The following is a 24,730-nucleotide window of genomic DNA, read 5'->3' as shown; positions in this document are numbered from 1 at the left end:
AGAAAAAGAGGAAACAGAAGTTGCATTTATGGCAATCGGTGAAGAAACAGAGAAAACAGGGGGAGTCTGGCTCATTGACAGTGGTTGCTCTAACCATATGACCGGAGATGAGAATCTATTTCAAAGTCTTGAAGCAGTTCCAAGTCAATCAATCACAGTGGGAGACGGGAATGCTCTCAAAGTCGAAGGAATTGGGAGTGTCACTCTCTGTTCAAGCAAAGGAAGAATAACTACCCTGAATGATGTGTAATTCGTTCCCAAACTTGCTCATAATCTATTAAGCGTTGGATAGTTGATGGATTTCGGGTATGATGTTGAGTTCACCGGAGGAGTGTGCAACATCAAGAATGCCGAATCCAAAGCTCGAATAGCACAGGTATGCATGACATCCCACAATCTTTTCCCTTTGGAAGCAGATGATGTCGGATCGGCTTATTTGGCACAAAATGGAGAGGTCTCTGACCTCTGGCATAGAAGATATGATCATATAAATGTGAAGAAGCTGAAGCAATTGATGGAGCAACAGTTGGTGTCGGGGTTACCAAACATCAGCAATGTACAACCCTGCGAAGCCTGCTCTCAAGGAAAGCAAACACAGACGAAGTTTCCCAAAGGAGTGGTAAAGCGAGCAGCAGCTCCATTGGAACTAATTCACGCTGACCTCGTCGGACCGATCAAGACTCTATCCATAGGAGGTAATGTCTACTTCCTCTTATTGACTGATGATTACTCAAGACACAGTTGGGTGTTCTTTATACAGAGAAAGCTAGAAGCTTTTGAAAAATTCAGAGAGTTCAAAGTGTTGGTGGAGAAGCAATTGTCTCTCCCAGTGAAGATACTACGCATTGACCGTGGGGGAGAGTTCACCTCCTCTGAATTCGAAGCTTTTTGCAGAGATGCTGGTATTCTTCATCAACTCTCTGTTCCTCGGACACCTCAGCAGAACGGAGTGGCCAAGCGGAAGAACCGGACTGTAACAGAGATGGCGCGCACCCTGTTAAAGCAAATGTCAGTACCACCAGAATACTGGGCCGAAGCCGTCGCCACCGCCGTCTACATTCTCAACCGGTCTCCCACCTCTGCTGTGAAGCTCCAAACGCCTTTGGAAGCCTTGACCGGAGAGAAACCGAGTGTGGATCACTTCAGAGTCTTCGGGTGCTTGGCATTCATGTTCGTTGACCCGCAACTCAGATCCAAGTTTGACTCCAGGTCACTTGCCGACGTTTTCATTGGCTACAGCGGAATCTCGATAGCCTATAAGATCATCGTTCCGGATTCTAAACGCGTACATGTCAGCAGAAGCGTTCGCTTTTTCGAAGAAAAAGCGTGGGATTGGCTGAACCGTGCTGACTCAGCCACATCAAACTGTGAGCCTGCATGTGAGGAAAATGTGACTTCAAAGACTAAAACTCGTGCGCAATCCACACCGTCCGATCAGTTCTCTGAACGGTCGGATTGTCGTCTTCCAAATAGCTCTTCTTCTCCAAATGTTGAAGATCTCGTCGGAGAAGACGGTGGCGCTCTGACAAGGTATCGAAATCTTTCTGAAATTTATCATTCCTGCTCTTTTGCTCTCACAGTTGGAGACCCTATCACTTACGAAGATGCAGCAAAGGATAAAAACTGGATTATAGCCATGAATGAAGAATTTAAGGCAATAAATAAAAACAAAACATGGAGCTTAACCACATTACCAGAAGGGAAGAAAACAATCGGTCTGAAGTGGATCTTCAAGTCGAAATTCAATTCCGAAGGAACACTATTAAAGAGAAAAGCTTGCATTGTAGCAAAAGGCTATTCTCAGCAAGAGGGCATTGATTTTGAAGAAATCTTCTCCCCAGTTGCTCGTATGGAGACAGTGAGGATCTTTCTGTCAATTGGTGCTCAACGAGAATGGACAGTATATCAACTTGACATTAAATCAGCTTTTCTTAATGGAGAACTCAAGGAAGAGGTTTTTGTCTCACAACCGGAGGGGTTTATAGTGAAAGGAAGAGAAACTTGTGTGTATCGACTTCACAAAGCTCTATATGGCCTCCGTCAAGCTCCTCGAGCATGGTATAGCCACATCGACACCTATTTCACTCAATTGGGTTTCATTTGCAGTCCAAATGAACCGACTGTGTACTGTAAGAAGGGAGGAGATCACAACGTTCTATTACTCTGTTTGTACGTTGATGATATTCTATATATGGGTTCCTCTGAGATGCAGCTGAGGGAATTCAAAAACTCCATGATGAATACCTTCGAGATGTCTGATCTCGGACCAATGAGGTACTTTCTTGGTCTTTAAATTGCACAGAAGAAAGGATCAATCTTTGTATCCCAACACAAATTCGCTATTGATCTACTTCGCAAAGCTGGGATGGAGAATTGTAAATCAATTGATACACCTATGAATGCAAATGAAAAACTCTCTCAGTTTGACAGTTCAGGAGAAACAGATCTGGTGAGATATCGAAGGTTAGTTGGGGGGCTGCTATATTTATCTCATACTCGACCGGACATAGCTCAAGCTGTTTCTTTGTCATCTCGGTTCATGCAAAATCCGAGTATGCATCATTTGGGAGCCTTGAAGAGAATCCTAAGCTATATTAGTGGAACAATTAATTTTGGGATTCATTATAACAGAGGTGAAAATTTTAAATTATTTGGATATTCGGACAGTGATTAGAGCGGTTCTCAGGATGACCGGAAGAGTACTACGAGATGGGTTTTCTCTCTTAGTTCAGGTGCTATAGCCTGGTGCTCCAAGAAACAGGCCATCACTTTCCTGTCTAGCACTGAAGCAGAGTAGTATCAATCTCAAATAAACATGATGCAGACGTGACTGAATCATAAACCGACGTTGAGAATGGTGCTATGAAAAATAAAAATAAAAAGGAATTAGGTAACATCGGTATGTAGGAAGATATAGTACAAACAGGGTCGTAAACCAAACCAGGAAGTTACAAGGAAGAAAAAGCACCAGGAAATAATGTAGGCCTAAGTAACATAATGTCCAAAAAATAATTATAAAGTAGAAATTATGAGAGTATTATGTACCGTAATGATGAAGTAGGTTAATAATTATATAATAATATTGCAGGTGTTGTACCATTTGTCATGGAATTAATAAACAGAAACAAAATAACGGACACCAAGTTAATATAAATTTAATTGAACATTTGCTGAATTTTGGACATTAATGATATAACGCGAGAACCAGCAATCAAAATAAACAACAATGCAAATGAAACAATTAATGGAAATAACACCGAAACTCCGTAAAAACCACATCACATGACAATGAAACAAATGAAGAAAACTAGCACTCAAAGGTTGCAGGTCTGTCCATATGGTGAAAAACAACCAACACTTGTGTAACCCCAATGACCTCCGCATATTGTAGTTGAATAGGACTTCAATTGTTATGTGTTCCCAATTGTTCAGAAACAGTCAGCTGATATGCTTCGCCAAACGGAAGTACAATGGATTTATAAAATCCTAAATAAAACACTATTATTAGCCTGGGCCTCTATGACAAGGTCACTCCAGTAATCCATTAACAATGAATTAACAAAAAGGCAAAGCCATAACACTGACAATCAGAAGGAAGAAATAAGGTCGTTACTAGCAGGAGTGCCCAGCGAGTGAGAGAATGAAGATACAATGAATTCAAATTGCACATTATAAAAGGTCCAGCCACGTAAAGAAATATTATCTTCCTTTTCTTGGTAATCTTTATAGCTTGAATCATGTCCAGGATTACATATGACAATTGATGGAATACCACCTTTAATTTGAACCGGTTTGTCGTATTTACAAATGGCCTGCCAATCGCGCTGAACGCCAATCAATTCCTTCTAATGTACGTTGTGCAAAACATGATTTCGAAAGGTGACGGGATTAAAGTCCAGGTGGCTGCAAATATAATTATAGGTACCTAGAGACCTGGCCCAAGCAGTACTACCAGTACAACTAGGTCTTTCAAGGATAAGGCTGATCGGTTGATGAATACCAAGTTTCATGTGTATTATATTATTATCATCCGGCCACGCAATGCTATTTATCTGAAAGTTTGTTTCCAACCATTTTTGAATACCTGCATTAACCTTGAAGGTTGAATAATCCCAAATGGAACGATATGGAACTAAAGGCCCAGCAAAAATATGCTCGGCATTGGATTTAATATTGTGATATTGCAAAATAAATGTCGGGGGATCTTTCTCCCTGATAATCTGTAAAGCATTTTCCACCGAATCAGCATTTAATGCATCCGCATAGACACTTGATAAATCATGCCTGCCAACCCGTGAAGACTTGCCATCAATCTGAAACAAACCCTAGTCTAGGTAATCACCTACTATTTCAATGTACGCCTTCACATCGGAGCTAGATTTCACAATTTACAAGTTTCGATGGAAGACTAGTGAGGATACAGGTGACCGCAGATCGAATAACCTCTTATTAGTGATATGTGCCCTACTCTCCAGTTGTATTAAAACATGCAGATGAGGGCTTCCATCCTCATGTAATTCCCAGGCGACCTGTATGAATTTCTTAATGCTGGGAAGACATATAGGCAGAAGCTGTTCCAGAGCATTATCGTTTGTCAGGGAACACCGTGGATAAGTAAGAAATATATTCTTAACATTGATCCTGAAACGTTTTAGTGGGAATGACATAATTGTAATAAAACCGAATATCAAGTTAGGAGCTCTTGGAGAAAGTCTTACTATATTTGTGTAAATGTGTACAATATATAGGAGCTGACGCCCCGCGCCCATATCCGCATAATATTACACGGATAGCCGCCTCATCCATACATCCACATGTCATTATATTATTGGTTAATTCAAATTAAAGTTGGCACTTAGGTTCTCTTCAAGATTTTAATTAAAGTCCGGTCCCATAAGGTACTATAATAATTAAAAAGCAAGGAGGGTATTAGTGGAGTGGCTTCCAAGGGACTTCAATACTGAATTGCAGGCTCCGTAATCCATTTATATATTAACATCAAAATGTGCAATGCTTTGTCATATGGATGATTGATAGAAAGAAAAGCATAACGAGGAAGAGTAATAATTATATAAACCTCTAAGGTGAACCAAAGAAATCCACATAATGGAGAAAGAGGAGGTCATGATAGTGTATTTATTGTTCAAGAGATACTGTCCATGTACGCTTCTTAATTGTATAAATGGGATCTGTCTCACCAAAGTCCATTGAAGATAACATGTTGTCATGGTTGGGTTACGCAAACGCATTACAAAAATAGGAAGAATCCGTAAATTGCATGCTCCTAGTAGCAGCAAGCTCAAGTAAACATGAGGCAGACATGACCGAAGCATATACGGCTGTAGAGAATGGTGCTATGAAAAAGAAAAATAAATAGAAATTAGGTAACATCGGTATGTCAAAAGGTGAAATACAAATAGGGTGGTAAACCAAACTGGGAAGCTCCAAGGAAGAAGAAGCATTAGGAAATAATGTAGGCCGAACTAACATATTGCCCAATAAATAATTATAAAGTAGAAATTATGAAAGTATTATGTACCGTAATGATGAAGTAGGTTAATAATTATATAATAATATTGTGGGTGTTGTATGCGTAAAATAAACAACAATGAGTGTTAAACGTTTGTCATGGAATAATAAAAAGAAAAAAAAAAATAACAGACACCAAGTTAATATAAATGTAATTGAATATTTGCTAAATTTTGGACATCAATGATATACCGCGAGAACCAGCGAACATAATGACCAACAACGCCAATGACAGAATTAATGATAAATAGAAATAACACAGAAACTCCGTAAAAACCACATCGCATGACAACAAAACAAATGAAGAAAACTAGCGTTCAAAGTTTGCAGGTCTGTCCAGCTGGTGAAAAACAGGCAACACTTGTGTAACCCTAACGACCTTCGTAGATTGTAGTTGAATCGGACTTTAATTTTTATGTGGTCCCAATTTTGTAGAAATGGCCAGTTGATATGGTCCGCCACATGGTAATACAATGGATTTATCAAATCCCAAATAAAAACACCATTATTAGCCTATGCCGCGGTGATATGATCTCCGGTCTTGAAATCCATTGACAGCGAAATAACAAAAGACAGAACCACAAAATCGACAGTCAGAAGGAAGAAATAAGACCGATACTAGGGCGAGTGATAGAGTGGAGATACAATGAATTCAAACTGCGCATTACGAAAGTTCCAATCACGTAAAGAGATATTATCTTCCTTTTTTAGGTAAGCTTTACAACTTGAATCATATCCGGGATTACATATGACAATTGATGGAATAACACCTTTAATTTGAACCGGGATGCCGTATTTACAAATGACCTACCAATCGCACTGAGCGCTAATCAGTTCCTTCCAATGTTTTAACTTTAGATAATGAGGTGCGACATCATATATCACGTCGTAGTAAACATCATTTCGACAAATGGCGGGATTAAAGTTCAGGTGGCCATAGATACAATTATGAGTACCTAGAGACCTGGCCCAAGCAGTCTTGCCGGTATGACTCGGTCCTTCATGGACAAGACTAATCTGCTGATGAATACTAAGTTTCATGTGTATTATATTATTATTGTCCGGCCGCGCAGCACTATTCATCTAAAAGTTTGTTTCCAACCATTTTTAAATACCCACAGTAACCATGAAGGTTGGATAATCCCAAATGGAACAGTATGGAACTAAAGGCTTGGAAAAAAATATGCTCGGCATTGGATTTGATATTGTGATATTGTAAAATAAATGCTCGGGGATCTTTCTCCTTGATAATCTGTAAAGCGTCTTCCACCGAATCAACGTTTAATGCATCCACATGGACACTGGATAAATCATGCCTGACGATGAATGATGTTAGCATGATTTGTGTGCTAATATGATTTATCAAATTCATGGTACATATATTATTCCCTCACAATTGAAAAGGAGATGTCATTTTATAGTTTTCCGCCTAGTTTTTCAAATAAGGCTCTAGATGAGGATAATAGAATGACATTAAGTGGATAAGACTACAAGTGTTTCTAAAGTATATTAGCCCCTTTTTCAAAGTGTCAAATAACTAATCCCACAAAAAGTTTGGTTAAAACCATTTTCCAACCTACTAACCCTATGATTACATTATGGTTTATGACCCCTTGGTGAACCAAATTCTTTAAATTACACTAATCCCTTTCTCAAGGCAATAAGTGTCTAATCCCATATAAGGTTAAACTGAGATCTCTCTCTAATCTAACCCTTTACAATTGCATTAACATTCAATGGAATCAGAATTAAGGTAATATTCATCCTACGAAAGAACTTGCAATAGATTTTCAACAATAGTTCTACTAGCAAATCCCTTCAATTGTGCTAAGTCTTTACACAGAGAATCTCAATCTCACACATGTAATCAAATATGAACCAAGGTCTAGCTATAGTAGCCATCAAGACACTACCAACAGATACAACTAAATCAAGTCCAAATTGATCAATATAAAATCCAAAATCCAATGTCTACAAACAAAAAAAAATTAAACCTTAGGGTTTATTAGTGTCCAAGTACCGTAGGAAATATAATTATTTCCTCATGATTGAGAAGTATATGAAAAAAGACAAATTAAGAAAACATAAAATAAACTCCCTTATCCTAAAGACTTGATTACACCTCATTTGAGATGTGATATACTATCTTGAGCCTCTTCAAACTACTCTTGCAAATTACTTACCGGAGCAATCTTCTCCAATGATGAAAATCTTTACTCTATTTGCCCTGCTTCCAAAAATCGAAATTCCAAGAAGAATCTCCAAACCAATGCATCCTAGCCTTTTAAAATGCTTGAAGGGCAATTTTGGAAATTATCCCGATCCTTACGACCATAAGGCCTATTGTTCCCCAATGTTTATGGGCATAAAATATTTTTAGGGGCATAAACTGGCTAGTCTGTAAGATAGACCATAAACTCCTCTTTAAACACTTTCTTCTACCATGAGTATTGATCCTATGAACCTCATTCTTACGATTTAAGTTATAGCTGCAAATTTGGTCGTATACACCTATGGAATATCCATTTTTTAGGCTTTTTTGGTTCAAATTGACGTAAATTACTTCTACAGTTCTAAATGTCCTTATTTCTCCCTCAAATAAAACAGAAGCAAATTAATTATCAAATTCACACATAAACCCAAATAATACATACAAAATGTGTTAAATTATAATAAAATATAGTCTTTTAAGCACTTATTACTCACCATCTTCATATTTACCTTATATGAAAAGATAAAAGTTACTCAAGTTTCATCATTGTTTGGTCCTAAAATAATAATAATAAAAATAAATATTCATTCAAGTTTCTCACAACACATATTCATTTTAGGTGTCTCAGATGTCTGGTGTCTCGATTTTTTTGGCGAGATTGGTGCCCTAAAAAAGTCAGTCTCTTTAACTGGCTTGCGTGGCAAAACAATATTTTCTCTCTGAAAAACTTAGCTCATAAGCGATGTAATAGGTTGCCTACTGATACCTGCGTCTTGTGTCACGAGGGATTTGAGTCAGCTGACCACCTGTTCATCCACTGCTCGGTCACTAAATAAGTTTGGGAATACTTCCTCAGACTACTTAATTTACCCCATTTACCGTCTTCTTTAAGGGACTTATGGGGTCGTTGGAGAACATGCCTCCATCCTGAGAGAAGGGCTTTTGTAGATCTTGTTGCAAAGGTAATTGTTTGGAACATTTGGATTGCTAGGAATGACTAAATTTTCAATGCCAATTTTTTGCATGCTCAGTGTCTTATTGTGAAAATTGATCGAATGCTTGTCTCTTGGTGCTCTGCTATCGCAGATGGACCTAAAGCAAAGCTGGAGGAGGATATTAGCACGGTCAGACGCAGTTTGGAGTTTCTCGGCTCTCGGGTGAGGGACTTTGAGATGTCTCGGTCTTCTGAGGAGATGCGTGATCCTGGCTCTGGCTAGTTACCTTTCTGTCTCTCTTTAGGGGGTCTGCTTGCCCTTTTTTTTGTTGTACTTTTGTTGTTGGTCCTCACCACACCTAGTGATAGTTGAACTCTATATCTTCCTTTTTTATTAATGCATTGTGGTTCATCCACCTTTTAAAAAAAAAAAAAATTCATTTTAGGTTTTTTTGTTAAAAAAAATATCCACGGATGTATTCATTCAAGCTTATTTATCCAAGATAAAATTACACTAATGGCCATATTAAATATATTGTTGGATAAAGGAGTTGAAAATAATAAATTCATTTGATTTATAAATCAAAAATGAGTATTTTTGGCTTGCTCAAACTAGTCAATAACAAATGCTTTTAATTTTTTAAAAAACCTTGGGCATTTCAATATTTACATAAACATAGTCTACAACATTAAAAACATAAATATATATATATAACTTAATATTATTTTATTGATGCGTTGAAATTAGCGTGAATTCCTCATATGACTTAAGCACTTACGCTATACACAAGAACACCAAAGACCAAAGGCGTGGATGCCATGTATCGACTTTCGACAGCAATGACGTCAAAGGATTAAGTTTCTCAGATTTATAAAGGGACCCACATAGGCCCTATAAATTCATTGATTCAAGGCCCTAGAGCAACACTGCACCAGCTTCGCATACATTGCACTGAAGACATTTCCAAGAAGACAATGATCCCAAGGGTGAAGCTGGGAACACAGGGATTGGAGGTGCTTGTCCTACCATACCATTGTTCATTTCCTTTGAAGCTCTCTGTTCTTACTTTAATTTCTCTATGTAATTAAGAATATGTTTAACTGTAGTAATTGTTATGCAAGCAGGTGTCGAAGTTGGGGTTTGGATGCATGGGTCTCAGTTGGGCTTACAATTCACCAGTGCCAGAAGAGCAAGGGATTGGCATCATTAAGCATGCATTCAACCAAGGGATCACCTTCTTTGACACCTCTGACATTTATGGACCTCATACTAATGAGATCTTGGTTGGCAAGGCAAGTGCCGATGGTTTTGCATTTTCTTAATTGTACTTCTAGTAAATGATTCATTATTTAAAGGATAAAAGTACTGAGGAATGGTGATACTTGCAGGCATTGAAGGAGTTGCCTAGAGAGAAGATCCAATTGGCAACTAAGTTCGGCGTTGAAAGATCGAGTAGAGATGGTGCCACGGTGGTGAATGGGAGACCAGAGTATGTGAGGGCTTGTTGTGAAGCCAGTCTCAAGAGACTCCAAGTTGACTATATTGATTTATATTATCAGCATAGGATTGATCAAACTGTTCCTATTGAAGAAACTGTGAGACTCTGTTTTCTTATATATATATATATATATATATATCAAGAACAAGAATAACTCATCATCATATATGTTTTCATAATGATGTTTGCATAGATCGGAGAATTGAAAAAATTGGTGGCAGAAGGGAAAGTGAAGTACATTGGCTTATCAGAAGCCAGCCCTGATACAATCAGGCGTGCTCATGCGGTGCATCCTATTTCTGCAGTTCAGATGGAATGGTCCTTGTGGGCTCGTGATATTGAACAAGAGATTATCCCACTTTGCAGGTCAAATTTAAGTTCAAATTAAAGGTTTCTCTTTCTCTCAATATTGTTTGAGATTTGTAACATGAATTTCTCTTCATAAAATATCTGCAGAGAGCTTGGAATTGGAATAGTACCATACGAGTCCACTTGGCGAGGGGATTTTTTTGGTGGCAAAGGGTTGTAGAAAGACTTTCTGAAAATACATTCTTGGTATGTATATATGTATACATAAGTAATCTCTGATTCATGGGAAAGAATTTGGTTTATTCAGTTTAAATGTATTAGTATGTTCCTTTTATACTATTGTTTAAGTTAGTATCATTATTGTCGGATATGTTAGGATGTTAACAGTATGTTAACCCTTATCCTTATATTAGAGCATTATTTTTTATATTCCAGTTCTAGCATATATGAGCATTCTCTCTTGTGACTTCTATAGTTCTTATTCTCTTTTTGCATTAACCTAATTTATATTTTCTATTCTTAATATGTAAGTGCAGTTTGTATTCTCTGTTCTTTGCAATAGTTTTCATTATCAAATAAATATTTGTCAATAAATTTTAGGCTTCGCATCCAAGGTTCGTTGGTGAGAACTTGGAGAGGAACAAAGCACTGTATGTGAGAGTTGAGAATTTGGCTAAGAAACATGAATGCAGCACTGCTCAACTAGCTCTGTCTTGGGTTCTCCATCAAGGGGATGATGTTGTTCCAATCCCTGGTAAGCATTTGATGAATTTCTAATATGAATATTTCTTATTCATAACTTTTATTCTTTCATGTTTCATATGATATCAGGAACAACCAAAATCAAGAACCTGGACAGTAACATTGGTGCTTTGCAAGTGAAGCTGACAGAGGAGGACAAAAAAGAACTTTCTGATTCTGTATCACAAGAAGAGGTGGCAGGTTCCATATCTTTTTCTGAAAGTTCTGAAAAATTCAGCTGGAAATATGCAAACACACCACTTCCCAAATTAGCTTGAGATTCCATCAATTTCTTGACTTTTATGAAATCTTAGTTTGGATAATGTAATAAAAGGTGGTTGGTTATCTGAGACCATCTCTCTACATATGAATGACACTTGAATGTTTTTGATGGTTAGAGGTGATTAAACTGTATCATGAGATGAAGGCATTTTTGTATCAGATTAATTGGACTGCATTTTTGAATAAATGGATTATCATTATGTTGATGGATTGATTAAATGCTGATAGGAAAAAAATTAGTTGAAATGGTACTTGTGAGGAGAAGCGGTTGAGTCGCTTCCAGTTTAAATATTATTCCTTCTCTTTGTGAGTGTAAATTTGTTGGTAGAGATATTTTATATTCTCAATATTTTGTTGTTTCACGGATCTTTTTGACATCTTTTGATTTTTTTTCAAAGCTTGCATGATTTTTTTATTCTTAATTAATTGTTTATTTGAATGTTATTAGCCATTAATACAAAAAAACTACAAACACTATCAAAGGGACATACGTGCAGTGCAGAAGTGTAATAGTTACTATGGTTTAATAACTACTTAGAAATGAATCCTTACGTCATGCAACCACCAAAGTACTATGCTTTAATGGATAGTGTTTAAACAATATTGATCAACATTCTTTGCGAAAGTAAAGGAAAAACTCCATGGTTACAAGAGCGTAAATTGCCGAACTTCTTCTCCCCCCTTTTCTCTGCTCTCATCTACCGAACTTCTTCTCCCCCCTTGCCATGGCAAGCGGGGGTCAACCCCCTCCCAATCCCAAAAAATCTTGGTCCCAAATAGCGACTTCTTTGACTCGGACCATCGATAATTCTCCTCTCCACAACGAACAACTTCTCAACAAACTCAAAGCCATTACTTCTAACCCGTTAGAGTTTGGACAATGATGCAATCAATCGAGGGCGGATGAAATTTCAGAATGCTTTATATGGCAAGTTATTCGGGAAAAATCTCCCCCTTTCGAGCGAGGTAAAAGTCGGCTCTCAAATATGTGGAAACATTTCGGTGAGATCCTCATCTCCGACCTTCCAAAGCGGATTTCTTACGGTAAGGTGTCCCTCACGAGAGGGCCATGCATCAACTCTGTTGGGCGGGCCTTGGTCAGTCAATGGGATGATTTTTGCAATTGTCTCCACGGAAGCCTTTTTTTGAACCAAGCTTCGCTAAGCTTAACTTCTGCTGACAATATGGGTTCAATTTCATAATTTGTCGGTTGAATGTTGGGATGGTGAAACCCTTGAGACAATTGCTTGTAATTTTGGTAACCTCATAAAGATCGACGAACTCACGTCCACTCTGGCTAGATCCAAGTTTACCCGCGTTTGCATTGAAATCGACTTGTCCAAACCTCTTTTGTCGGGGGTTTTGGATCGTGAGCGATCATCGAGAAAGTGTTTGTTGTAGTGATGTATGAGAGATTACCGACTTTCTGTTATAATTGTGGGCTTACTCGGTCCGCGAGTAAGTCATGTTCTCGGGTAACTTCGGTGGCCGGAGGAAACCTCTTTGCCCACTTGCCTTTGTCGCAGTGCGGTGGAGAAATTCTCGAGGTTTCGAGCGAAGCCGACCGGGATCATGGATGATTCCGACCCTATCTTTGTCCCTAACTCGGAAGAAAAAAACCGGAATCCGATTTCGGACCTTGGCCACGGTATCCGCCCGGCGTGGCCGTGCCGCGATCGCGGAGGGCGCTTCACGCGCCTCTCACGTGACTCATCGCCTGACGGCAAGCAGCGTGGGTGCGAAAGTTGTTGAGTCCGGCTGCAACCCCTTAGCCTACGTGGCGGTTCGCGATTCAGCGGGCGTGGCGGTGCGTCCACTTCCCATTCCTTTCGCGATTCCCCACAAATTGATCCCGTTGAGACTTTCAACGTTCAAAATCTCGACACTGATCCAACCATAGATCACGACCTCGCGATCGCCGAATCTCAAAACCCAATTCTCTTAACCCTAAGCCAATTTCCTTGCTTGATCCCCAAGCGACAGCTTTGGCAAACCCCTCAAATCAAATCACTGTTGTCCCTTCTGTTCAAGATCCCTCACCGTCCATTCCACTCAATCAAATCGTCCCCTTTCTTGCTTCCCGAGAGACCCATCTGACCTCCATCCCACCCAGACCCAGCACTAAGCACAGTTCTCCCCCTCCTATCTTGAGAGCTTCAGTTCTGATTGTCTCTACCAATGCAACCCAGTCTAATGCTCCGCATGACTCCATAGTCTCCCTGGTTTCTGCTGCTCTTGATTCTAGTGAAATGGAAGAGGATAGCACAGAAGAAGAAGGTTCCACCGATGAGGGAGGGGCGATGACATGCGGGAGCGGTGAAAAGCGAACGAGATGACTCTATGACCCTTTTACAATATCAAAATTTGGAGTCGGAAGGGATGCTCTCATCGAGAAAAAAAGTGTGCATGCCGAAGAAGTCTCTCGAAGAAAGGGAGAATAGAAGCCGGGGAGTTCGGGAGTTTGAGTCTTTGTTCTTCTTCTATCCTTCTTTTTAAAGGGAGTCTCTTTCGATTCTAATACTTTTTTATGATTATCATGAACTCAGCTAAAATCTTGTGTTGGAATTGCAGGGGTATTTCCGATCGGAATACTTCTTCTCGACTCACCAGACTTATTAAAAAGCTTAAACCAGTCTTGGTTTGTTTGGTTGAAACCGAAGCTAATTCGGCCCGTGTTGACAGTTTCTGTAAGAAGATCCCTAAGCAATGGGAATGGGCTTCCATTCTCGCTGACAGTTTCTCGGGTGGTATCTTTATCCTCTGGAACCCTGCTATCGGCCAAGTCACCCCTATCTCTGTTTCTCGTCGCGTTTTTACATATAGTTATTTCTCCCAATTTTTTTCAAAAAAATTTATTGTTTTCGAGTGGTGTATAATTCTTCTCGTTGTCTTTCTCAAAGATCCCTTTGGTTTGAGCTTTCTAAACTCTCTGAACTTAAGCTTCCTTGGCTCATATTGAGAGATTTTAACTCTATTATCTCCGGATCCGAGCATAGAGAGGCTCTTTCTCCTATTATAGGCGTAAATCTAGTTTTTTCAATAATTTCATCGACAGTAATAATCTTTTAGATCTTAAATTCGTAGGCTCCCCTTACACCTGGTGTAACAACCAGATTGGTTCGGCTCGCAGATGGGCCAGGCTCGATCGATGTCTGGTTAATCTCGAGTGGAACGATATTTTTAAATCTTATACCCTCTCTCATCTTAATCGGTCCTTTTCTGATCATTCTCCGCTTTTTCTCACTTTGCTAATCTTTCCGCTATTTCCAAAGCGATCTCCTTTAAGTTTGAAAATTTACGGTTGGATTATTTCGGTTGTCATAATTGTATTCGTGAAGCTTGGAATTTTTACTCCATGGGGGCAACCCTATGCATCGTTTTCTCATCTTCTTTCTCGTACTAGATTTTTTTCTCAAACATTGGAGCTATTCAGGGGTTAACAATCCGGACACTTTGCTATTTCTAACCTGGAAGGGATATTGCTTCTCTCGAGCTTTCTGATTTAGATTCCATTTCTCAATTTGTTCTTAAAGGTCTTTATGCTAAATTATCTGCTCTTCAGCGTCAAAACAATATTAAATGGGCCCAGCGTGCTCGTTTAAATTGGGTCTCTGATGGTGATAAAAATACTAGCTTCTTTCATGCTCTTCATCGAACTCGTTCTCATCATAATCATATTTCACAAATTGAGGATGCTAATGATGGTGTTTTCAGGGACCCTGTTGGCGTCGAACAAGCTTTCATGAACTTTTATAAAAATCTCTGGAGCGTTTCTTCTGGCACCCTTTCCAGCAATCCGGACGAACTTCCCCCCTGATATTCCCAGAATCTCCGACTCTGACGGTGCTTTTCTTATTCATAATGTGACTATCGAAGAAGTTCATCAATCTTTACATGATCTTCCTTGAGGTAAGTCCCACGGACCTGATGGGTTTTAACGTGGAATTTTTATAAAGCTTTTACGGCCTGTTGTGGGTAGTTACTTATTTGGGGCTATCAACATTTCTTCAAAACCTCTTTTATCCCTTCTTCTTGGGGCAAAACCTTCGTTGCTCTCATTCCCAAGAAAGATAACCCTAAGTCGGTTTCGGAGGATTTCCGTCCAATTTCACTTTGCAATGTTTGTTTTAAAATTCTCTCAAAGTTGCTTGCCAATAGATTGAAAAGAATTATTCCTAGCATCATCGGTTGTGAGCAAGCGGGGTTTGTTGTCAATGACTCCCCTTCTGATAACATTATTCTTGCTCAAGAGGTTTGCCCACTCGATTGAATCTGATACCCATAGTCCCCCTAGGATGAAAATTAAACTTGATATCGAAAAGGCTTATGATACTTTAAGTTGGAGTGCAATTCTTTCCATTCTTATTAAAATGAATTTTCCTCCTCTTTGGGTTTCTTGGATTGATTCTTGTCTGCATGCTTGCTCTTTTTCCATTCTGGTTAATGGTAAACCAACTCCTTGGTTTAGTTCTTCTAGAGGTGTCCGTCAAGGCGATCCCATCTCATCTTACTTATTCATTATTGTATCCCAAACTCTTACAACCATGCTAAATTGTAGCCTTGAGAAATAATCTTATTCCGGTTTCATGATAACTTGAATCACAATTTTAATCATTTAATGTATCTTGATGATTTGATTTTAGTTACTATTGCCTCTAGGAGAGTTGCCAGAAACATCAATACATGCCTAAATTATTACTGCTCTTCTCTGGTCAAAGGCCTAATTATAACAAATCCCAAATTTTTTTCCCCTCTTGGATGAACAAGCATATCCTCAACCGAATCTGCAACATTTTGAACTTAAAAGCGAGTCTTTCCCTTTTAAATATCTCAGGGGTGCTTATTTCTCCAAAAGCGTTTAGCTCCTATTACTTTTCAACCTATGGTTGATAAAGTGATTAAGTTAGCTCACAGTGGTCAATTTTCACCTCACCCTACTTTTGCCAAAGAGATTACGATCAATTACATCATGCTTTCAATCCCGAGTCTGCACTTTAATTGTTTTATCCATTCCTGATTCAATCCTTTACGATATTTCCAAAGTTGTTAGGAAATTCTTTTGGCATAGGAATGGAAATGGAAAAGGAGCATTCATAATGTGAGTTGGAGTATTTTTAGCAGGAAGGTAAGTGCGAGGGGGCTTAGGTATTAAGAACCTCAATCTTGCTAAACATTCTCTCATGTCTAAAAACATCTTCAAATATTTAAACAAACATGATTGTATTTGGGTTGATATCTTACTGAACAAATATGGGACTATTAATTTTTGGCAAGACTCTGTGCTGGCTAAATGTTCTTGGTTCTTTAGGGGTCTTTGTAAATCAGTAGCTTTTTATTAAATATCATTTGCAAAATTAACAAAGTTAACCCTTTGAGAACATCCACTGCTCTGGGGATCCACAGTTTATATGATATTCACAGTCGCTTTAAAACCCACTTTCCTTAATATGGAAGTTGATTTTGATGCAATTTCTTTCTCTGATATCATTATTAATGAACAATGGTCTATTACGGATATTAATCATATTTTTTTGGTAACAATCTTTGGGCATTTCTTGTGTTCTCCTATTGCTATTGATTACAACTCACGAGAATCATTGGACTGGTTTTTCTGTTGAATCTCACACTAAAAATATCTTACATTGTTTATCATACTTTTGAACAAGCAATCTGTTTTGTTACGATGATTGGGATAGTTGGAACATTGTTTGGCATATTCGAGTTGCTCCTAAAATTAAACACTTTATTTGGCTATGCTTGAGAGGTAGGCTTTCTACATACACTTTTCTTCACTGACATTCACCTTGGTCATGATAGCTCTTGTGTCTTTTTGTGGTTTTACACGTGAGACTACTGATCACCTGTTATGCCAGTGTGATAGAATCCAAGCAATTTGGGATCAGGTTAATTGTTTGTTTAATTTATCTATTACATTCATTAATGGTTTTTCCTCAGGCAATTGGGTCACTGATTACAGGCATTCTGCATATACTTTAGCATTAATTGCACTTTGTGCTTGGTTCATTTAGTTGTCCCGTTGTGATTACATCTTGAGGGACATTACGTCCCATTTTTCCTTAACTTTATTGTTCTCAAAGCTGCTGCTCATGTGGATGAGTTCTACTGGAGCAATTATGTGCTAATGGGTAGAAAACTATTGCTGTCTAACTTCTCCTCTGCCGATGACAACTTCTTGTTCACTCATGCAACAACAAATCACACTCTAAAGGTAAATTCGGTTGGCTTTTTCTTCTCCTCATTAACTATAAAATCTCTTTTTCTTTGTGACTCCTCCCATCAACTCTCGGACAGCATCTTTGCCCCGATCCTTGCCATTGAAGTTGCTCTCCAGATTGCTTTGGATCTTCATATCCCAGTGAAACACATTCTCTGCGACCACGCTGCAGTCATTCATCTTCTCAATGCTTTGATCACGTCTCGTCTTGGAGAATCGAGCGCCAAGTAAACAATTTGAAATTCCTTCTTGACATGTGCGGGCATCCTCATATTCATATCATCCCCTCATTTTGTCGATTATCCAGTGCGAATCTAACTCATGTATGGCGCTTCATCAACATCTTAATTTGTTTTTGTTTGGCAAAGACCTCCCATTTTGGATTATGAGATCGTTTAGAAAGTTTGGTTTTTTCTTTTAACTTGTTTCTAGTTTTTACCTCAGTTTGTAGTCTTGTTCTTCTTGTTTTAATTTCAATAAATTAGCTTCTCCTTTTTGGAAGGTTCTTCCAACATTCACTGTGAAAGTAATGTTTCTAACCTTCACCCCTTATGCACTTTGTGGTGAATTATCAATGGACCACCGGTGGTTTCTCATCAGCCATTTAAATTTATCTAATGGTAAAATTATCAAATTTAATCTAAACATCTTCATGCCATCCAAATAAATAATCACTTATGTAAATTAACTAAAAATATTCCATTAATCTTCCATATAACCATGCATTGTACAAGTATTTTATTTCTCGTTTAATCCCATACTACTTTATTTTTTGTCTTTTAAGGCAGCCACTTTGATTTTATGTCATTGATTAACTTCAAAATGATCCTAATTTCTAACTTGAGTAATCATGTTTTAAATTTTTAATTTGTTTCATGTTGCATCAAAAGTTTTGATGGAAATTCCCATTTGTTGATATAAGTTATTGATCAATTTTAGTTTTATTTTTTTAACTAATTATTACATTAATTATTCAACATGTATTTTACATAAATTACATCTGAAGCCATTTGCTGATGCAGAGATATAATTCACACACCATACTGCGAAGAGCTTTAGTAGAAATAGTAAATCATTTGTTCTCCTACCATCACTTTTGCCTCCGAGTGTAGAACCATTTAATTATGCCTTCGTTAAGACAGTTACCTGACTTACCTCAACTTAGTGCTCATGCGTGCTTTCAAAAATTAGGGAGCATGAGGGATCTCTTCATACTGACGTGTTGATTGCTCATTGGATGGGAGGGTGTTATGTCAGAATATAATTCCACTTTAGATGTATTAGGGTTTACCTTTGTAAGAGCAGTATTAATAGGTGGGTAAGAACCATTGATTGAGCACTCAAAAGTTTTGCATTCCATTATAAGAGGTTGGTGGCTAAAGTGCCACCAATTTGCTCAATCAGTAGAACCCACCATATTTTTTTAAATTATTAATTCAAATGTTAATTTGTTGACTCTTTTTAATTTAAGATTTTTATTAAATATTTAAACCATTGCCTACATCCAACAGTTAGTTTTTGTTTTAATTTTTATCTCTATCATCACCCGATATTTTTCAAACAAAAGCACGCATTCTTTCCCGCCATTGTATATTTAAATTTTCTACTCTATTATGGATGTATATATATAAATATATAATATTTTTATTTAATTATTTTTATTAGTAATATTTAATATTTTTATTAACTAAATATTTTTATAATAAAATGTATAATGTAAATAGTTAAAAATGAATGAAATAATTATGGACACATATTATTGTGTATAATTATTGTGGGTGATAGTTTAATGGGTAAAAGTTTATTCAATTGATGAAGTGGCATAAACATCAAATTCCTAGAATAATAATTGAGATGCACAAAGCTTTGGATCCAAACCAACTTCTTGTGAGGGTGATCCAAGCAAGTCTCAATTCAAGCTTTTATGCTTAGGCACTGGTTTAACAAAGATGAAATCCAGTTTTCTACAATTGGGCTCAAACTTGAGTCAGTTTGTCCCAACTCTACTTATAATGTAGAGAAAAGTATACTTTTGTGGTTTACTAGATTTTACGAAAATAAAGGAATGTGATATCCCGATTATATAATGTGTGGTTTTCAAATTTTGCACAAAAGAAGAAAAATGGATTAACGAGTGATTAACTTTGTCAGTTTTTAATAGGGAGTAGTGTGTCCATTTATGTAAAAAAACCGCCACGTGGCATAAGAAATATAATTTTTCAACATGGTTTTATTTGATTTTTGGAATTTAAGTTTACTTTAATCATAGGTGTGTGCATGTGCATCCAAAAACATGTACTACAAGAAAAACCTAAGTAAAACATCTCTTCCTTGATCTTCATGAAATTGGAAAGGATTAAAACCATTAATGACCTATAAAGTTTGAGCAACTTTGCTCATTTTGCCTCCTCCATTCTATTTAGACTTATAAAAATATCGTAAGTCTTGTTGTTTAGTTGTTATATAAAATAAAATAGCCAAAATAAATAGATTTTGTATCTTAAAAAATTTGTAAACTAAAGGTTTTCATATTTTTAAGAGTTAAAACAACAAGATATAAATTTAAACAAACGTCTCCGAATTATCACCACAAATTTCAAGCAAAAGGTGAACTTTAGAAGGATACACATATTTGACATGGTAGATGGTGTCTACAACCTACAAAGAGATTTTTATTTTGAAGAATTTACGGTATTATTAATTACTATTTCAAATTTATTTATCAATTTGTTTTATTTTCACTAGTTTTGAACATTGAATTATTTTTGTCTTATGTGGGCTTACTTCATTTGGGAGTTCCTCATTAGAGGCTACAAGTAGAAGAGATTTGGGTTTTGGCATCTTTAACAGCGATATAGTGATGGGATACGATGCACCTTGAAGGCGAGTATCTAACTTATGAGAGTACAAACATTTGGAAAGCTATATAGGATAAAGCTTTGAATTTAAAATAAACAAGAGATAAATTCTAGAAATTGACACGCGATGTTACTATGCCATCATGCCTCACGGGAGGATCAATATCTCATATTAACTGGAAAAAACTTGTAAATATAAATATAGTTGTAAATGTCTTGAGATGGTTTTCTTTTTTTCACGAATTCCTCCATTACATATTACCTAAAATTTTAATTTTAATCTACATAAATAGAGAGATTCATATTTGTTATTGATATAGGAATCAAATTGGGTTGAAAACCCACTCCACATGAGTTTTCTTGCATACTCATATCGAAACATTATTCCAGGCTTTAAAGCAGATGCGAGTTAAAAACAATCAATATAAACATTTCTAATAACCATGACATTTTAATGTAAGTTTTATGTTCCTTTCTGTAGATCCCCGCTCGATAAAATTTATCTTTGAAGTGTGGCGTAAAGTTGAGCTTAGAAACAATGTGCATCTTCTACGAAAATCTATCGCTATCGAGACTCAAAGCCTACGCCACCTTGAATGAATAGCCCTTTCAGATTCAAAGGTCCGGACCAATGAGCTGGAGGCACTGAATCTTTCAGTGGTAAATCGTCCATACATGACCAAGCGAGAGAATCGTTTTGGATGCCAATGAGGTGAGCACGGTTGTGCAAGTCAAGCAAAGCAGGGATATCACCCGACAAAAGGTGAATATCACGGAGCCATTACCATTTTAGCTTATTTCGGTGTGTGGGCAAGAGCCGACATGCTTTGGAGAGCGGGAAAATCTCGGCGATTAAAGATATTACACAGAGAGCGGTTGGTGGAGATAGCCACGGGATCAAAGGATTCGATGAAGGTCTGTTGATCATACTCTACCTAGATTTAGATTTTGTTATTCTTGTGATAGTTTACTTTTAGTTTTACGCTTTAACGCTTCTACGTGCTTTACCTATGTGTGCTGTAGCACATATTTACAATATGGATTGTGTTACTTGTCGTAATGTCTTTGGTGAGTGCAATACCTACTGGTACTTTCCTAATGATATCTTTATAATTATTATTTTTAGCACATCATATTTGAGGAGATATTGATTATTCTAAAGGAATGATTTAATAACCTGAGTTATAATTTTCGTAATATAAATTTCAAAAGAAATAAATAAAATTTTATTTTATAGTAGCAAGGCATTCGTGAGGAATAGTCCAATTTTTAAATTTTATTACCACCCAAGGATCACCCACGTAAAATAATCCTTAAGTATATTTGTATGAGGGATTACTGAAGAATTATTCATTTGGTATGTGCATTCAGATACTAATAGATTACACGAGGAATAATCCCTAGGAAATATTACATAAAGGGATTATAAAAGGGATTAAACATTTTAATTTTTGATTTAGCAGCGGATTACCTAGGAAAATTTAGCACTAAATTTACCTAAAAGGTATTGAGGAACATTTTTGTAGTAAATTCCCGCGATCTATTAAAGAATTGGTTAACATAAATTGCTGAGGAATTAGTATACCTTGGGAATAGTCGTCGTTGTGGAGCTTGAGGGATTATAAAATCCATGTACAGTAGTACATGAGACGCACCTAGAGATGTTAATCCTAGCAAATCCCTCACTAAATAGTATTACTTAGGGATTTTAGCATTTTACCACAAGGAATTTTCTGCGCTCATGATTGGAGTTGCTTAACTTCCGATAAAATTCCTTTGGGAAAATTTTTGCTAAACTATCCTCTGAGTTTGCTTATCACATCTAGCGCATTTGAAATGGTTTGATTGCTTATACGACTTTGGTGCCTTTTTAATCTAAATCATTTTGAGAGGCTAAAATGGATAACTTCGGCTAAGTTAAACATAAATCACTACTTTTTCCTTTAGTTTACACTACCATACATACTAGTCTAAAAACTATTCCAAGTCTACTTCGATTTATAACTTGAATGGTTTTTAAATACCTAGCTCAAATAGACCTAAAATAGTTCTCTCATTAGTACATATTTAGTAGTATATAGCAAGGCAAAATTTAATTCAGAAGTCTATTTTGGATGCCACATCACCAGAAATTCGCTAGAGTTAAGTGTTTGACATTGTATGTAAGCAGGTTTAAAGTATAGTGTACTAAAGTACTACAACTCAACCGACAAAATAGCTTAGCAAAATTTTACGATTCTATTTATTTTAGCGCATGTGGTAAAATCATGTGCGACTCAACATAATTAAAGGTGTAAAAGCCTAACTTCAAAATGGGTATCTAATTTATTTAAGAAAAATTAAATTTTATTTAAATTAATTATTTCAAAAATAAATTGAGAGGTATATAATTAATTAAACATTAAATTAAAATAATTAATATTTTAGTTTGTATACTAATTTTAAAATTAAATATATATAATAAACTATTATTATACTAGTGTTAAAATAATAATGACATAATTGTCATGATACGATAATAATGTTTGAGACTTAACTTCTAGTATCTCGCATTACTCATACTTTTAAAAACAACACACTTAATCTAAATTTTAAATATTATTTGTGCCTATTCTCTCGATTGTTATGAAAGATTCTCTCACATACATTTTTAGTTAGTAGGAGTTAAAAGTGATATTATTTATCCTTTTGTAAAGTGTAATAGACCATAATAAAATCATATATAGAAGATGAATTCATGCTATATATTATGTTTATAATTTTTCTCTTTTCAATAGCATAATTAATTTAGGACTAAATTGCAAATACCGTATGGTTTTACCAAAGCGATACCTTTAATAATTTTGTAATTAATTTAGAACTAAAATTACAAAACATTTTTCATGTTATGTACAATATAAATCCTCTAATAATATATAAATTGAGAGATTATATTTCAAGGATATTTTATATCAAATTTCATCAATTTTTGAAATTATTATACTAAATTATAAATATTTTAAAATTATAATTTGTAAATTTTTAGTACAAAAGGTAAAGATAATTATAAATATTTTAATATTGACTATAATATTATATGATTTTGAAGTGTAAAAACTTTTTAATGAGAGGTTGACATGTGGCAAAGAGACTTTTCTCTTTAATATAATAATAAGAAAAATTATTTATTGGATAACACGCAACTTTTCGAAATGCTCTATCTCCAGGTCCCTCGAGCGATTTCGATACTGGGAGTCACTCGTTTCGGGTTCTCTTATTTTCTGTACCATGCATCTGTTTATTTTATTTAAAAATTAAATTTTGCCCGCATACTGAGTTGTACTTCACGTTTATTACTTATTTTTATTTAATATAGTCACGGTGGACTGTGGCCGATGCCGTTTGTCGATGGGCCGGTGGGCGCGGACCCGCGAGATGGATCGCTAATGTGTCACTGAGGCCGCCCGATTGGTGGTCGGTCCCTGATTGGACGGCCGGGCATTTGGTCAGCCCGGAGGCCGGGTTGATCACCGATGGACCCTATGGTTTGTGGCTGGATTAAAAAGAAGAGACTTTGAGAATGAAAAAAATATTCCACTCTTAGTGGAATATTATTTTGTATCTTTCACAATACCTATGTTATGCTATAATTTTTATACTATAAAATAAGTATCCAAATAACGATATAACATAGTTCTACCGAGAGAAAATATCGATATGCGTAATTTTGGCCTATTCGAAACCGGACTGAGTTTGTTGTTTACTGTAGTATTTCGTTTAAAATCGCTAAGAGGGTGTGTTTTGTCACCTTTGAAAAGTCAACTATCGTATAATTGTTATGACTAGGGATGTATGTGAAATGAGTTACAAGAATGGATCTGAGGAACAAGTTAAAGGGATGATATGAACAATTGCTCTAATAATAATAATAATAACAATAATAATAACTAATAATAATAATAATAATAATAATAATAATAATAATAATAATAATAATATAAATTCTAGAGTAAACAGTAAAATAGTCCCTCTTCTGCTGATTTACTAATCTGATCCCACTTAATTTTAAAATTAGTCACCCTAATTTTTAAGAGTTACTGATTTTGTCCCTATGGGGGTCTACGCAAAGCTTATAAAATAGCAGAAGCATAT

At 36.5% G+C, this 24,730-nt stretch overlaps 1 protein-coding gene across 1 annotated transcript in view; it reads left to right on the top strand.

Moving 5' to 3' along the window:
• LOC120278152 (probable aldo-keto reductase 1) overlaps positions 1-11,606 on the top strand; it is a 37,523-nt gene extending 25,917 nt beyond the window's left edge. The window contains exons 6-7 of the mRNA XM_039285071.1: positions 11,084-11,237; positions 11,315-11,606. Of these exons, the coding sequence (XP_039141005.1) occupies positions 11,084-11,237; positions 11,315-11,502 (342 nt within the window). The 3' untranslated portion in view covers positions 11,503-11,606. The remainder of the gene's footprint in view (positions 1-11,083; positions 11,238-11,314) is intronic.
• The last annotated feature ends 13,124 nt before the right edge of the window (positions 11,607-24,730 follow it).

Source organism: Dioscorea cayenensis, chromosome 15 (assembly GCF_009730915.1).
Source record: "Dioscorea cayenensis subsp. rotundata cultivar TDr96_F1 chromosome 15, TDr96_F1_v2_PseudoChromosome.rev07_lg8_w22 25.fasta, whole genome shotgun sequence".
NCBI classification, from domain to species: Eukaryota; Viridiplantae; Streptophyta; class Magnoliopsida; order Dioscoreales; family Dioscoreaceae; genus Dioscorea; species Dioscorea cayenensis.
The sequence above is the reverse complement of the archived record's forward strand: the minus strand, read 5'-3'. Positions and strand labels throughout refer to the sequence as shown.